Genomic DNA, 15,360 nt, shown 5'->3' on the forward strand with positions numbered 1-15,360 from the left:
GGTGCTCTGTGCAGGCAGGTCCCTCCCATACTGTGGCTTCTCCTTCAGAGTCTCCTTGAGGGCTTCCTGTAAATGCTACCAAATACTGCTTGGCCTGTTCTGCCCCCACCCTTCCTCAAGGGTCAACATCCTCAGAACCTGCTAACTGAACAATTCTATGACCTCTGGTCATGGCTGACTGGACCCGATGGCCCTCCTGATCCCATCATTCATAATGTGTTCCTTCTTGGGCTGGGGATCTGAGTTATGGAGGTTCTGGTCCATCCCTTGGCCCTTGTCCTGGGAAGGCAAGTTAGCATGACGGTGGGCCAGCCAGATGTAAGTAGATCAGAGAAAGCCGTTTGAAGAGAAAGAAAAAAGCAAATGCACAGAGAAAAGGATACCAAGAGACACAGGGTCCCAGATGAAAAGACTCAGTGAGGGGTGCCTGGGTGGCTCAGTAGGTTAAGCGTCTGCCTTTGGCTCAGGTCATGATTCCAGGGTCCTGGAATCAAGCCCCACATCAGACTCCCTGCTCAACAGTGGTGGGAGGGTCTGCTTCTCTCTCTCCCTCTGCCCCTCCTCCCTGCTTGTGTGCTCTTTCTCTGTCAAATATATACATAAAATCTTAAAAAAAAAAAAAAAGACTCGGTGAGACTATCACAATTCTTTTTTTCTAAGATTTTATTTTTTTTATTTGACAGAGAGAGAGCGAGCAAGAGCAGGGAGGAGAGGAAGAGGGAGAAGCAGACGCCCCACTGAGTAGGGAGCCCTACGTGGAGCTCAATCCCAGGACCCCAAGATCATGACCTGAACCGAAGGCAGATGCTAACCGACTAAGCCACCCAGGCACCCCTCTATTCACATTGACTCTTAATGGATTCCAGGTCCCAGGTCCTCCTTGGACCTGGATATATGTTCTGACCCTGAGTTCGAGAAAAAATCCTGCATTCTCTAAACAGCTTTTTATTTTGTTTCAGTTAAACTCAAGGGTTTCCAAACCAAACAATTCCAAAAGCAGCTCCTCTCCCTCTATCATTTTAACACTGATGTTCCCCAGACTTCTTTCCTAAGACCCCTTCCTCGAACATTCTTTACCAGCTCTGTCCAGAAGAAATGTAATGCAAGCCACTTATGTCATTTAAAACTCCTAGCAGCCATTTCTTAAAAAGAGGTCAAATTAATTTTAAGTATGTATATATGACAATAACAATATATTTTATTTAACCCAAAATACCCATATTACCATTTCAACATGTAATCAATACAAAAGTTATCGATAAAGATATTTTACAGCCTTTAATTCATATTAAGTCTTCAGAATCTGGTGTGTATTTGACCCTAATAGCATATGTCAGTTCAGACTGGCTCAGTTCACATGCTCAGCAACAGCCAGCGGCCACCGTATCAGACAACTCAGAAACACTCCAGGGCTGCGACTGTCAGCCACAGAGTTCGCTATTCTCAAATCTGTATTTAGATTTGAAAGACAGCTTAATAAAAATGAAAGAGATCATAATCCACCCCTGCTTCAACTTTTCAGTGAATTCCCAGTGGGATGAAATCTATACTCCGTTACAAGGCCAGTCCCGCTCAGGCCCCAACCTGCCTTGATGGCTTCAGTTTTAACACCCTCTGCTTTGCAACCTGAAATCTAGCCTCATTCTACTTTTGTCCGTTCCCAGACTGCACGAACCTAGCCTAACCTCTGCCCTTCATCCATACTCAGCACTTGACATCTCCCCATCCTCCCCCACTGCACTTGGCATGGGGTCAGCTAGCCATGGGGCCACCAGGGCCTCCCCTTGGCTTGACTGGGTCTCCACCTGAGGGCAGAAGAATTGGGCTCAGTGAGGAACACAGTCCCGCTGCCCCATGCCCCGTCTTTCAGCTGTCCAGAATTCAGGGTGGCTCCCAGGATGTCTTGGCCATAATCATTCCCGGGCTGTTCCAGGGTGTTTATTGTGAAGACACACAGAAAGGGAAGATGCCCAGGAAAGCACTTCCCAGTTACATGGTCAGGCCTCCTGATGAACTAGGATGCCAGTCAGGATGTACATGGCCCATTCCTCTTGCCATTCCCAAATCCCCAGTCTGGATTCCACCTGTTGTCCACCTCTACTTTCCTCTACAGCTACGGCTCCTCCTGCAGGAGGCTACTCCTCCGTGTTCTCAGTCCCTGAGGTCAGCCTTCAATGGGCTCAGTGAATCGTCATCCAATATGGAGCACCTCTCTTGGGCAGAATCCTCATGCTGAGCCACCTCATTGGTTACTCCCCTCATGTCCAGCCTTTAAATGGCAGTTTGGGATGCATTTCTAATTTCTGCACCATTCATTATTAGCCAGGGTAGTCATGCCATGAGACATAAAACTCACAATTTAGGGGCACATGGGTGGCTCAGTAGGTGATCCAGGGGCCCTGGGACCAAGCCCCACATCGGGGTCTCTGCTCAGGGGGGAGCCTGCTCCTCCCTCTCACTCTGCTCACCACTCATGCTTGCTCTCTCTTTCTCTCTTTTAAAATCTTTTTTTAAAAAAACAACTCACAATTTGGCTCCTTGCTCAGCATGTTGCTATGTGCCTGGCAGGCACTTGGAGTTTGCCAGACATCTCTCCAAGCCAATCATTTCAAACTCACACTTAGGACTTGTGATCTGAACAAGAATATTTTCTCTGACCTGTAAGTTATTTACTTGAAGTCTCATGAAACAATCAAAATCAAAATCACATGTAGTCATGCACTTTAAATCCCATTTATTTAACTGAATAAAATTAAGGTTTTTTAATTTTTATTTTAGTGTTTGAGAGAGAGAATATGTGTGAACATGAGCAGGAGGAAGGGCACAGGGACATGCAGACTCGCCGCTGAGTGGGGAGTCCCATGCGGGGCTCAGTCCCAGGACCTTGGGATCATAACCAGAGCTGAAGGCAGATATCTAACCAACTGAGCCACCCAGATGTCCCCAGAATAAAATTATACAAAATCTGGATGTCTCAGAAAATCTGAGATGTGTGATGGCTGCTGGCATGGTAAAGAAAAAAAAAAAAAAGGCAGTGGAATCAAGGGGGCCCAGTTCTAGATTTGCTTGCTGTATGATCAAGGACAAACCCCTTGCCTACTCTGTGCCTTGGCCTCCTTATCTGTACAATGAGAAGTTTTCATCTGAGTAATAGCATTCAGCTCTGATGGTATGTGGTTCTGTGGCTCTTGGCCAATCAGAAGTCCCGGATTTGACCCCTTCTTGGTGAGCATGGCCAGAACTGAAGTCCACATTCCAGTCAGTCCAGGGAGTCCAACTCTGAGTATTTAATGACTCAGAATGTCCCTAAAGGATAGTTCTTATTCTGCAAATCATTCGCTATGGGAGCAATTCCACCCAGAAATTCTCCATAAGCTGGGAGGCTGGTGGGAAGTCTCCTTGCTAGCTACATGATCCCAGAAGCCAACGACAATTGAGTCCCTGGAGTCTCCAGTTGAGCCTTTTCTAGGCTCAGACTGGCTTAGAGCTGGTCAGGCACTAGGGAGGGGGCTCTTCGCAAAGGCAGGGTCGGGTTCAGAAAGGGAGGGTGTTTATAGGGGCCACCATCTCCCCCACTGCCCTCAATACTCGTCCCACTCCCCCATGAGGGCACCAAGTCCTGGCAGGAGATTGGCCCTAGAGCCCCCAAGCTGTTTGTCCAGCTGTCCTCACATCCCCAGGCCACAAGGCTATTATATACCTTGGCCTGGAGAATGTTGTCAGGCATCTGGACACCCACTGGGTCCCAGCCCAGAACCAACACTGGGTGGAGGGAGGGAGGCTGGGCTGAATTATATCCCTCTCTGGGCCTCCCTATTCTCTTCTGCACATAATGAGACTGGATGAGCCCTAAGACCTCCTTAGCTGGGGGTTCCACACCTTTAAAGCAACAGGAAACAACCTGGCTTTGAAGTTAGACAGAATAGCCTAAGACTTCACATACCCCAGCTCCTCAACAGACAGTAAATGTCCTCCCAACTTAATACGCAAAAGTGTAGTTTGTGTAAACTGCACAATGATAGCAGGGCATCTTGAGTCCTTATAGAAGAATCAGAAATCAAACTGCTTCCCCTCAACAATAAGACTTCAAGATTTATGCGTAGAAGAGAGGAGACAAGCCTTCTCCCTTCTTGGCCTCTTGCATCAGCTAATTCATACCGGACCTGGCTACCTCCCATAAAACTCCAGAACCCCAACCATCCATGCTGTTCAGACATCTGCCAAAGTATGTGGTGAAGTGGGGTGGGCAGACAGTCAATAGAAGGCAGATAACAGGGAGGCACAGCCAGAGACCCCAACAGAAACACACCAGAAGAAGAGCCTGGCATAGAACCTCAAACCAACAGTCGAGTTAGAACGTGGTGGAGAATAGTGTTGGCCTGGACACAGGAAGATCCAGGTCCCGATTTGGCTCCTTTAGTGGCAAAACTGGCTACGTATGCCTAGAAATGGCTGCCATGCTCCAGGGCCCAGACTACTCTGCTGTACTCCAGTAGAACATGGAGGAGTTCTCCTCTTCACCTTTCAAACATTTTCCCTACTCAAATAAGAGCATGGGCATTCTCAGAAATATTTTGGTAGGAGTCATTTGTATGATTGGAATATCCTTAGCCAAGCGGGTATGGGATGGATAGCTTCAAAATAAGTCTGAGACATCTTTTAGGGTAGGGTTTTCCAAACTTAGCACTATTGACATTTGGGGTCCAGAAAATTTTTGATTATGGGGAGCTGCCCTATGCATTATAGGATGTTTAGCAGAATCCCTGGATTCTACCCACTGCATGCCCGTAGTGCTACCATCCCCAATCATCTGATGAGATCTGATTGGTTGGATCATGAGTTGGGAATACCAATAGAGCACATCATAACTCCTTGCTTTTATTTAATTTTTTTTAAGTAGGCTCCTCACCCTGTGTAGAGCCCAATGTGGGGCTTAACTTCCTGACTCTGAGATCAAGACCTGATCTGAGATCAAGATACTTAATGGACTGAGCCACACAGGTACCCCAACATCTTCTTGCTTTTAATTTGCATAGTGCATAGTATATAAAACGTGGATTCTGGACTCAGTTTACTTGGATCTAAATCCAACCAAAAATGTCTCCAGACATTGCCAAATGTCTCCTGGAAGGGGGAGGGGTAGAGGTGGAAGGAGTTGGAGGGAATCACCTCCAGTAGAAAATCACTGTTCTAGAGTAAGATGTGTTTAGGCCTATTTTCTCTCTAAAATCAATATAATAGTCTCACCTTTTTACCAGAAACAAATAATAAGAACAGTTCATACTCACCAAGATCCAGGGCAGTAGGTACTTTAAGATCTTTACTTAAAGTATTCACTCATTTAACCCTCAATAATCCAATGAGGCAGACACGACTACTATACCCATCTTGCAAACAAGAATACTGAGAAATATAGGACTTTAGCAACTTGCCCTGTCTATGCAAACAGCAAATGTGGAATGAGGATTTAGATCCAAGTAAACTGACTCCAGAGTCTGTGTTTTATATACTACGCACTATGAAAACTAAAAGCAAGAAGTTGTTGGAGTGCCCATGTGCCTCAGTCCTTTAAGCATCTTGATCTCAGCCCAGGTCTTTTTTTGTTTTTAAGATTTAAGACTCATGAGAGAGAGAGAGAGGCAGAGACATAGGCAGAGGGAGAAGCAGGCTCCATGTAGGGGGCCTGATGTGGGACTCGATCCTGGACCCCAGGATCACTCCCTGAGCCGAAGGCAGATGCTTTACCGCTGAGCCACCCAGGTGTCCCATCAGCTCAGGTCTTGATCTTAGTGTCATGAGTTCAAGCCCCACGTTGGGCTCTGCACTGGGTGAGGAGCCTACTAAAAAAAAAAAAAAAAAAAAAAAAAAGTTTAAAATTAAATTAAAGCAAGAGGTTGTGATGTGCTCTATTGGCATTCCCAACCCATGATCCAATCAATCAGATCTTACAGAAGCCCTTCCGATCAAAACACAGCACTGCCCTGATCTTGAGTGATCAGAGCTCAGGAGCCAAACCGTTGGAGGAAATCAAGCGATTGTCTTAGAGTTGTGGCTACAAATAAAATAAGCTCATGCTCACTGAAAAAAAAAATAAAAACAAAAATATGGACAGAGTCAACAAGACAAAGGGACATTTTTGAATCAGAATAAGCCAGAAGGTAAAAGCTGACACACCAGGAGACTCAATCTGCATCATGTGTGATACGGGTTCTTAGATCGCACTCCTTCACAAGTAGCCTCTGACCTCTTTCATTTCATTTCTTCCAACTGAACAAAGCTGTGGTCCCATAAGATATGAACTGTCCCCAGGGAGACCAGAGACCGAGGTTGCTAATTTTAGCAAATAAGAATACAAGATGCCCAGTTAAATCTGAATTTCAGATCACTGAATACTTTTTTAGTATAAGTATGTCCCATGTAATATTAGGGATATACTTCTACTATAATAAAATGTTATTTATTACTTATTATTTATTTGTTGCTCTGATACTGGGAGTTCTGTATTTTCTCTCACAACCATTCCCAGAGACAGACTGCTTGGATTCTGTCCACTCAAAAGGACAGAAGTCCCTCAAGAGGCCACCACACTTCCCAGAGCACAGGCTTCTCACTACAAGGAAGTCAATAAGGCCCCACCTGCCCCCTCCCACCCCCAGATGCCCTCCCAGGACATCCCCTCTCACCACCCCCACTCCAGCCCATTCTCCTGCCCTTTATACCCACTTGGAGAATTTCCACTGACACAAGGATACTCAGAGGGTTAATCCTTCTGATACCAAGTCACACTTTAACTCATTCCCTCCAGGCCAAGGATTAAATCCTGCCCATGTAGGGGTCAGGGCTACCTAGACCCTGAAAGCTGAGCACCCCACCCCCAAGTGAGGGGAGGCTCAAGGGAAAGGGAGGGACAGAAGACGGAGAGAGAGGGAAGGAGGGGCCGCCAGCCAGGCTCCTGTCCCCCCACAGAGCCAGCTCAGATTCAGCTCTAGGAACAGCTCCGCAGCAGAAGCGACGGCGGCTCCTCTCCTCTTGCCGAGGACAGCAGCGCACGGAGGCACAGACAGAGGTGCAAGGACCGGAAGTCCTCAGCCCCCAGCTGCTTGGCCGCCGGGCCCCATGGCCTTCAACGACCTCCTGCAGCAGGTGGGGGGGGTCGGCCGCTTCCAGCAAATCCAGGTCACTCTGGTGGTCCTCCCCCTGCTCCTGATGGCTTCCCACAACACCCTGCAGAACTTCACGGCCGCCATCCCCACCCACCACTGCCGCCCGCCCGCCAATGCCAACCTCAGCACGGATGGGGAGCTGGAGGCCTGGCTACCCCGGGACAGGCAGGGGCAGCCCGAGTCCTGCCTCCACTACACCATCCCCCAACAGGGACCACCTTTTCCCAACGGCACAGACGCCAACAGCACGGGGGCCACGGAGCCCTGCACCAATGGCTGGATCTACGACAACAGCACCTTCCCTTCCACCATCGTGACTGAGGTGAGGATACCTGGGCCCTCTGCTCCATATGCCACGCGGACTTGCCTTCCCCTCTGAGGCAGGCAGACAGAGGCACAGGCATGCACGCATACGCACACACACACGAACACACAGAGACCGTCTCAGATTCACCAGAGGCCAAGATGGGGAGATGAATAAAGGGGTTCAAGATGGGGACCTCTACAGAAAAGGGGGACCTCTACAAGAAAAGTCTCTCAGCTACTGGAACTGGGGAAGAACACAGCAAAGGGCAATGTCAGGGGAAGAGGGTGACATAGGCCTCAGAGGGACAGCCCAAAGGAGGGGACGGGAGCCCTGCAGCCCCGGCTTACCTCTGTCTGACCCTTGTCCCCTCTCCCCACAGTGGGACCTCGTGTGTTCTAACAGGGCCTTACGCCAGCTGGCCCAGTCCTTGTACATGGTAGGGGTGCTTCTCGGAGCCATGGTGTTTGGGTACCTGGCAGACAGGTCAGTCCTGGGCAGAGCCACGGGGGCGGGCTGAGTCTGGGCCTCAGCTGGGTTCAGGTCCGCCTTCCCACCTGGGGCTGGTCTGAGGACCTATGGGGCCAGCCTCATGACACCGCACAGGTCCTGAAAGGACAACCCCTGCCCCTGTCCCAGAGACTTACCCAGGGCAAGCCCTCCTCTCTATACCCTTCCCTGCACAGTCAGCCCTCAGGACCCCTGCTGCTGTCCTTCCCTCCCTGCCACAGGCTGGGCCGCCGCAAGTTGCTGATCCTGAACTACCTGCAGACAGCCGTGTCGGGAACCTGCGCAGCCTTCGCTCCCAGCTTCCCCGTCTACTGTGCCTTCCGGCTCCTCTCTGGCATGTCGCTGGCTGGCATCGCCCTCAACTGCATGACGCTGAGTGAGGGATGCCAGGAGGGCAGGGCGGGTCCCTACCCACTCCTCACTGACCACCCGACCCCAGCGGCCACATTCCACTTCCTCTCCCAGCCAACCCCTCCTGAGTCCTTCCTGCCCTCTTTTGAGGCAGCCAACATAAACAGCCTTTTTCTCGGACTCATATCATCCTGATCCCTCATTGAGACCCCATCTCAAACTTTATTTTTAGGGCCAGGCAATTCCCATAAATGACTGAAGCCAACTGGGTACCAGGGGCATTAGGGAATAGTGAGGACTGTAGCCAAAGGAGAGTCGCACCCCCATCCAGAGGGGCCGCAGTCACTCAGCTGCCCGAGCCAGAAGGTTCAGGGCTGTCAGATCTTATCCCTTCCTCTCTATTAATGTAAAATATCCCAATTTTTTAATGTTGGAAATTAATGCTAATATTTTTAACATAGGGTAAGCCAGCATCATGTAGACCAAATACATTTATGGCCTGAGCATGGTCTGTCCATGAGCCATCAGTGTGCATCCTCTGATAAATCACCTCCTTCCCCCTGGTTCTCAGATAAGGAACCTATGACTTGGAAGAAGGGAAAGGATTTACCCAAGGTCGTCCCTCAAGCCCAGAAGGGAATCTATGGATTGAGGGTTCTCTGGACTACAGGAGTTAACTGGGATGGCCAGGGCTAGGCAGGACACCTAGAGAATTGAGCCCCAAAACCCAGTCTAGTGTCCAAGTCATTGCCCCAGCAGCCAAATCAGGAGCCCACAAGGAACAAAGCTGGGCCTCTTTAGACCACAACCGAGAGATGTGCCTCCCACTTTGACTCTCCTGTATGGAGGAAAGCCACTGTCTCCTCCGAGCTGCTCTGGCCATTAAATCTGCCCAGGCTGAGGAAGGAAAGCCAGCACTGAGTGGTCAGAGATGCTCTGAAGGGAAAAGAGGCCCTCGCCAGGACAGTGGTTTGGAGGGCAGCAAGAAATAGTGGGGGGAGTGGAGGCAACAATCCCTAGGGATTCCTTTTTTTATTTTTTTTTTATAGAAGGGTTTTTTTTTTAAGATTTTATTTATTTATTCATGAGAGACACACACACAGAGAGAGAGAGAGGCATAGACATAGGCAGAGGGAGAAGCAGGCTCCATGCAGGGAGCCCGATGTGGGATTCGATCCTGGGACTCCAGGATCACGCCCCAGGTGGAAGGCAGACGTTAAACCTCTGAGCCACCCAGGCATCCCTCCCTAGGGATTCCAAACCCATCTCCCCATTCCTACTCTCACCGAAAGTCCCTCACTTCCCCCATCATGGCACACATCCTCATTTGATGTATCTTCCACTGAGCCTCAGGACAGATCAAAGTTTGGGTGGAGAGAGGAGTCTGCCTGGCCCAGGGGTCTCCATCCACCAGGCAGCCCAGTCAGTGGCATCGCTCTGTTCTCACCCTCTTTCCAGATGTGGAGTGGATGCCCATCCACACACGGGCTTGTGTGGGCACCCTGACTGGCTATGTGTACAGCCTGGGCCAGTTTCTCCTGGCCGGTGTGGCCTTGGCCGTGCCCCACTGGCGCCACCTGCAGCTCCTGGTCTCCGTGCCTTTTTTCGCCTTCTTCATCTACTCCTGGTGTGTGGGGGCCCAGGGTGGGCAGGGGTGCCCAAGGGCTGCCCAGAAGCTGCAAGGGACAGGCATCCCCCAGCCACACCACACACTCCACCACACCAAATCAGAGAAGATCAAGGCCAGGAGGTCAAACCCAAGCCAGTGCCTCCGTGTGACAGATGGGAAAACTGAGGCTGTAGGAGGAATGATTTGGGCCCCCCTACCCCAGGGATTGGGTTCTTCAGCTTCCACCAGTTCTCTAGCCTGCCTGCACTGCTGCCTTTACCCAACATCCAAAAGCTGAGCTTTCGGGTTGGGCAATGGGTCATCACCCATTTGTGGTCCTAGAGAGAGGGATTTGGCCAAACCCCAGATTCCCAGCCTTAAATGAAATCTCACTGCAGGCCCCTGGGAGCCCATCACCTGCCCCCAGCCCAGGCGACTGGAACTGAAGCCATGTCAACACCTACCCCACCCCCACTCCCAGGTTCTTTATCGAGTCGGCCCGCTGGTACTCCTCCTCCGGAAGGCTAGACCTCACCCTGAGGGCCCTGCAGAGAGTGGCCTGGATCAATGGGAAGCAGGAAGAGGGCACCAAGCTGAGTATGGAGGTGAGACCCCCAAGACCTCCCATGACACTCCACAAGGATTCTACCCTCAAACCCTGAACCCAGGTCTCAGAGGCCTTCCCTGAGTAAGGGATTAGTCTGGGAGGAGCTTCTGGAGGAGTCCAGGCCCTGAGCCCTGCCCATCCTGGCAGGTGCTCCGGGCCAGTCTGCAGAAGGAGCTGACCATGGGCAAAGGCCAGGCTTCCGCCTTGGAGTTGCTGCGCTGCCCCGCCCTTCGCCACCTCTTCCTCTGCCTCTCCATGCTGTGGTAGGCCCAGACAGACCCAGTGACAGAGAGATAGACCAGACACAAATGGCTGGTTGGGGAGAGAGTGAATGCAATGGGTGGAAGAATCCAGATAAAAGGGAGGAAAATCAGCGGTCCTGCCCTGAGGGGCAGTAACCCTCCACCAGAGACAGTCTTGAAGAACCAGATGACCTCTCCTCAGTTCACTTCCAGTCTCCACACTGAGCACCAATCTCCATCTTCGTCTCCTTTTACTAACCCTGTTCCCATATGGAAACACCGCATCAGGACAGGTCAGCCCCAGAGTCAGTAGAATTACATCTTGAAGGCTGAGAGACCAGTCTAGCTTGCAAAATATTTGGAGACTTTATTGGCCTTACAGTGCCTGCCAGAAACACAAGCATAGACAATAAGATGCTTAAAACTCATCTCCAAAAGTACACTTTGGCCAAGGCTGGTATCAGCCAAAAACATCCCTTTCCTGTTGCAACATTTCCCATTACCCTTCTGATGTACTACCGCCCTCCTGATCCCATCACCAAAGTAACCTCCTGACAGGAGAAGCACGGTCAACTGTTCCACCAATAGAGTTTTTGGTTCTGATTTGGGATTTACTCCAGGTTGCGGGTCCTATCCAATAACCCAAGCTTCATTATGTGGACTCCTGATGCGTTAAGAAACACAACACCCACCCCAGAACCCTGCACAGGTCTGAAAAGCTCTGGCCTTTCCCAACACCTTGAACCTAAAGATGTGGCTTGAAAATCCACCTGCCCTCAGCCCCGTATCAATATACAAGATAAACACCAAAACTATATAAATCATACATGACAACTAAGTGAAAAATCCCCTGATAGACCAGGGACACTCGTTAGTAAAAGGCTGAGAAATTTGAGTGTTGGAGGACTACCCCACACTTAGACTAAATGCATATTAAATGTCCAAAGAAATATTAGCCAAGGCAGATTCCAGCTTCTTAAGCAGGGTAACTGGTGTAGCTCACCCCTACATTGAGTGAGCACCCCCCCTACTGTAAACCTTCCTAACAAACTCCATCTCCCTCTTCCCTCCCCCACTAGGTTTGCCACTAGTTTTGCTTACTACGGGCTGGTCATGGACCTACAGGGCTTTGGGGTCAGCCTCTACCTAATCCAGGTGATTTTTGGTGCTGTGGACCTGCCTGCTAAGCTTGTAGGCTTCCTTGTCATCAACTCTCTGGGCCGCCGGCCTGCCCAGATGGCCTCACTGCTGCTGGCAGGCATCTGCATCCTGGTGAATGGGGTTGTACCCCAAGGTGAGCACCCACAAGTACCCCTGGTCCTTCATCCTTAGCCCTATCCCCAGATGCTCAGCCCCCACTCCTGAGTTCCCATGGACCCCTTCTTTTCTCTCTAGATCAATCCATTGTCCGCACCTCCCTTGCTGTGCTGGGGAAAGGCTGCCTGGCAGCTTCTTTCAACTGCATCTTCTTATATACTGGGGAGCTGTACCCCACAGTGATCCGGTGAGTGGGAGCCTAGTGGGAGGGGTCTTGGGACAAGACATTCCCCCACGCATAGGTCAGACCCCAGAGCACTATCCAGTGTGCCGCAGCCCTGGGCCCCCTCCCAGTACCCATCAGTACAAAGCGTGTATCAGCCACTCAGTACACACTTCATGGCTAACACAGGTGTGCCTGCCCACTAAGCCCTTACTGGATCCAAGGAAAAGATCTCAAAAGGACCCACCAACTGGGACAAGGTAGAGAGCCAAGAAGACACACATCTTAGAGGCAATTAATCAAAGTTTCCCCCCACAACTTTGATCTCCAAAGCATAAGTTAGGAGCTGCCACCAAATCTAAATTTCATCTATAAACCAAGCGGTACACCTGAAAATAAAGACCAAACAGGAAAGTAATTTCTTATCACGAGAGCCACATTTAATAATGCTGATACTTGGTAGCTATAAGGATAAACATAGCACTGCTTTTTGAGTGCCAAAATGGGGAGGGGGGGCATTTTGCATTAAGAAACAAGAAATACGGTCTATTTTAAGAATGGGACCAAAATTTACATGAGATGTCAAAGATAGGCCAGGCTTCCCTAGGCTATTCGGAATGAGCAGGGTCATGGTTGCTGTCCTGCACCCTCACAGGATTTCAGAGGAAAGAGCTACAGTATAAGCACTTACTATGTACCAGGCACCATCTTAAACTTTCAACAGATATCAACTCATTGAATCATCATGACAAGCCTATAAAGTAGCTAGTAGTAGGGATCCCTGGGTGGCGCAGCAGTTTGGCACCTGCCTTTGGCCCAGGGCGCGATCCTGGAGACCCAGGATGGAATCCCACGTTGGGCTCCCGGTGCATGGAGCCTGCTTCTCCCTCTGCCTGTGTCTCTGCCTCTCTCTCTCTCTCTGTGTGACTATCATAAATAAATAAAGATTTAAAAAAAATAATAAATAAAGTAGCTAGTAGGACTCTCCCCATTTTACAAATGAGAAAACAGCCATAGCAAGGTTAAGTGACTTGCCCAATGACACACAGCCTGTAAGGAAGGAAGCTTGAATCCAAGCAGTATGTCTCTTGAGTCAAGGTTTTTAACCTCTGCTCTCATAGAGAATGTTCTTAACATATTCTTAACTTGCTGCTTCCAGGTCCTCTCCCCTGGAGATTCTAATCCAATCAGATTGTGTGGGCTGGGGCATCTATAACTCAAAATCCCCCCCAGGGCGATCTGAGTACGACTTGCCTAACTTAACTGTCTAATGTGACAGCTCAGGAATTGAGGCCTGGAGAGGAAAAGGGACTCTTTCTCTTTCTCAGGTCATATGTAGCAAGTTATAAAGGCAGAGGAAATCCAGTCTCCTGATTCTCTGGCCAGAGCCCTTCCCACCTGTGGTGGCTTTGTTTTGTTTTGTTTTGTTTTGTTTTGTTTTGTTTAATCTGCAAAACAAATGCCAAATTGGTTTGCTAATCAAACAGGGAATAGAGGAGGGGCCAGGAGGCCTTGACCTGAGCTGCCCTGACCTCAAACTCAGCCAGCACCTCAGCATTCATACTAGACCAGTGACTGATACCACCGCACATTGGGCCCCACAGGCAGACGGGCATGGGAATGGGCAGCACCATGGCCCGAGTGGGCAGCATCGTGAGCCCGCTGGTGGGCATGACTGCTGAGCTCTACCCCTCCGTGCCTCTCTTCATCTACGGCGCGGTCCCCGTGGCTGCCAGCGCTGTCACTGCCCTCCTGCCAGAGACCCTGGGCCAGCCACTGCCAGACACAGTGCAGGACATGGAAAACAGGTAGGAGCAGGGATTTACCCGGGGTCACAGACCCAGGCCAGGGCTCTTTGTCCACTTCCCCCAGCTGGCTGGAAGTCTCCTGGAGTCCTTCCTGGGGCTCCTGGCTCCAGGGAGCAGTAGATGGGACAGAGAGATGGTGGCTGGGCACAGCGAAGTGGGGACCTCCCTGGAAGCCCCCAGCTCCTAGAGGCTGCAGACCCAGGACACCACTCTCTTAACCCCAGGAGAAGAGGAAAGCCAAGGCGGCAGGAGCAAGAGCAGCAGAAGCAGATGGTCCCGCTCCAGGCCTCAGCACAAGGAAATGGACTCTAAGCACTGAGAAGGAGCCTTACAGAGCCAGAAATGGAGTGAGGGTCCTACAGGTCCTGAGCCACCCACTCCGGGAAGGGAAAGGGAAAGCCCAAGGGTCCAGGCTGTGGTTCAGGAAAGCCCATCTCAGGGCTCTCCCGCCCTGAGCAGACTCCACCAAGGCCACGTCATTAAAAGGTTTGTGTGCAGCATCTCCTTTGTCTCTCTTGCCTCAAATGCAGTAACCTCTCCAAATCATCCAGTGGCCCAAAAGTCCACGCAGTCTCTGCCCTCAACCCCCAGGACTTTATAAACCATCCTGGAGAAGGTTCTCTTACCTGAGGCCCCTCCCGTGCCCCTACTCCCCGTCCTCTCCCCTCCTTCCCTCTCCACCCCATTCAAATATCTCTGCGGGTTTTGAATATCTTATGCCCCTCCCCCTCCCAGACTGGGAACTGACGAGGATGAAATGAAAGCAGCCAATCAGAGGCTTGGTTTCTGGCTCCTCCCCCTCCGTGAAGGCCAATGGGAATCTCCCGCAGCACAGCGGGATTAAAAGGACCGCTGAGGCTTGACCTCAGGGCGGCGGCCCCTGCTCCTCCAGACTCCGGCAGGGCCCGAGCCCAAACCCGCGGCCGCCGCCGCCGCCTCGCCTCGCCCCGCGCTCCGCGGCCGGAGGTTCCGCCCCTCGCTCCCCTGAGCCGTCGCGCCAACCTCCCTCCACCGAGATTCTCTGCGGTTCCGCCTCCCGCGGGCCCCGGGCTATTAAAGATGAGCGAGACAAACGTTATACGGTCTCCTTCATTCGGGGAATATAAAACACAGTGAGAGGGAATAAAGGGGAAAGGGAAAATGAGTGGGAAATGTCAGAGAGGGAGACAGGACATGAGACTCCGAACTCTGGGAAAGGAACAAAGGGTGATGGAAAGGGAGGTGGGTGGGGGGTCGGGGTGACTGGGTGGCGGGCCCGGAGGGGGGGCACTGGACGGGATGAGCAC

The 15,360-nt window shown here is 50.9% G+C and overlaps 1 protein-coding gene and 1 long non-coding RNA gene across 8 annotated transcripts in view; one reads left to right on the plus strand and one right to left on the minus strand.

Annotated features, from left to right (window-relative positions):
- The window catches only part of LOC112659398 (uncharacterized), a 74,887-nt gene that overhangs the window by 26,416 nt on the left and 33,111 nt on the right, over positions 1 to 15,360 (minus strand). The gene's annotated exons all lie outside the window — the stretch shown is intronic.
- On the plus strand, positions 6,820 to 15,152 carry SLC22A6 (solute carrier family 22 member 6). 3 transcript variants are annotated; one of them, XR_007403532.1, is made up of 11 exons: positions 6,822 to 7,485; positions 7,850 to 7,953; positions 8,199 to 8,353; positions 9,787 to 9,955; positions 10,419 to 10,542; positions 10,692 to 10,807; positions 11,866 to 12,080; positions 12,182 to 12,290; positions 13,871 to 14,074; positions 14,299 to 14,560; positions 14,810 to 15,152. XR_007403532.1 is itself a non-coding variant. In XM_025446270.3 (10 exons), the coding sequence occupies exons 1-10, from the start codon at positions 7,117 to 7,119 to the stop codon at positions 14,384 to 14,386; spliced, it is 1,653 nt and encodes a 550-aa protein (XP_025302055.1). In that variant the 5' UTR covers positions 6,822 to 7,116; the 3' UTR covers positions 14,387 to 14,574. The 3 variants fall into 3 exon arrangements, 2 of the variants coding, with proteins under 2 accessions (XP_035557648.1, XP_025302055.1); XM_025446270.3 differs by lacking the exon at positions 14,810 to 15,152 and having other exon boundaries at positions 14,299 to 14,574; XM_035701755.2 differs by lacking the exons at positions 13,871 to 14,074; positions 14,299 to 14,560; positions 14,810 to 15,152 and adding an exon at positions 13,754 to 13,782 and having other exon boundaries at positions 6,820 to 7,485.

This window comes from Canis lupus, chromosome 18 (genome assembly GCF_003254725.2).
Source record: "Canis lupus dingo isolate Sandy chromosome 18, ASM325472v2, whole genome shotgun sequence".
Taxonomy (NCBI): Eukaryota; Metazoa; Chordata; class Mammalia; order Carnivora; family Canidae; genus Canis; species Canis lupus.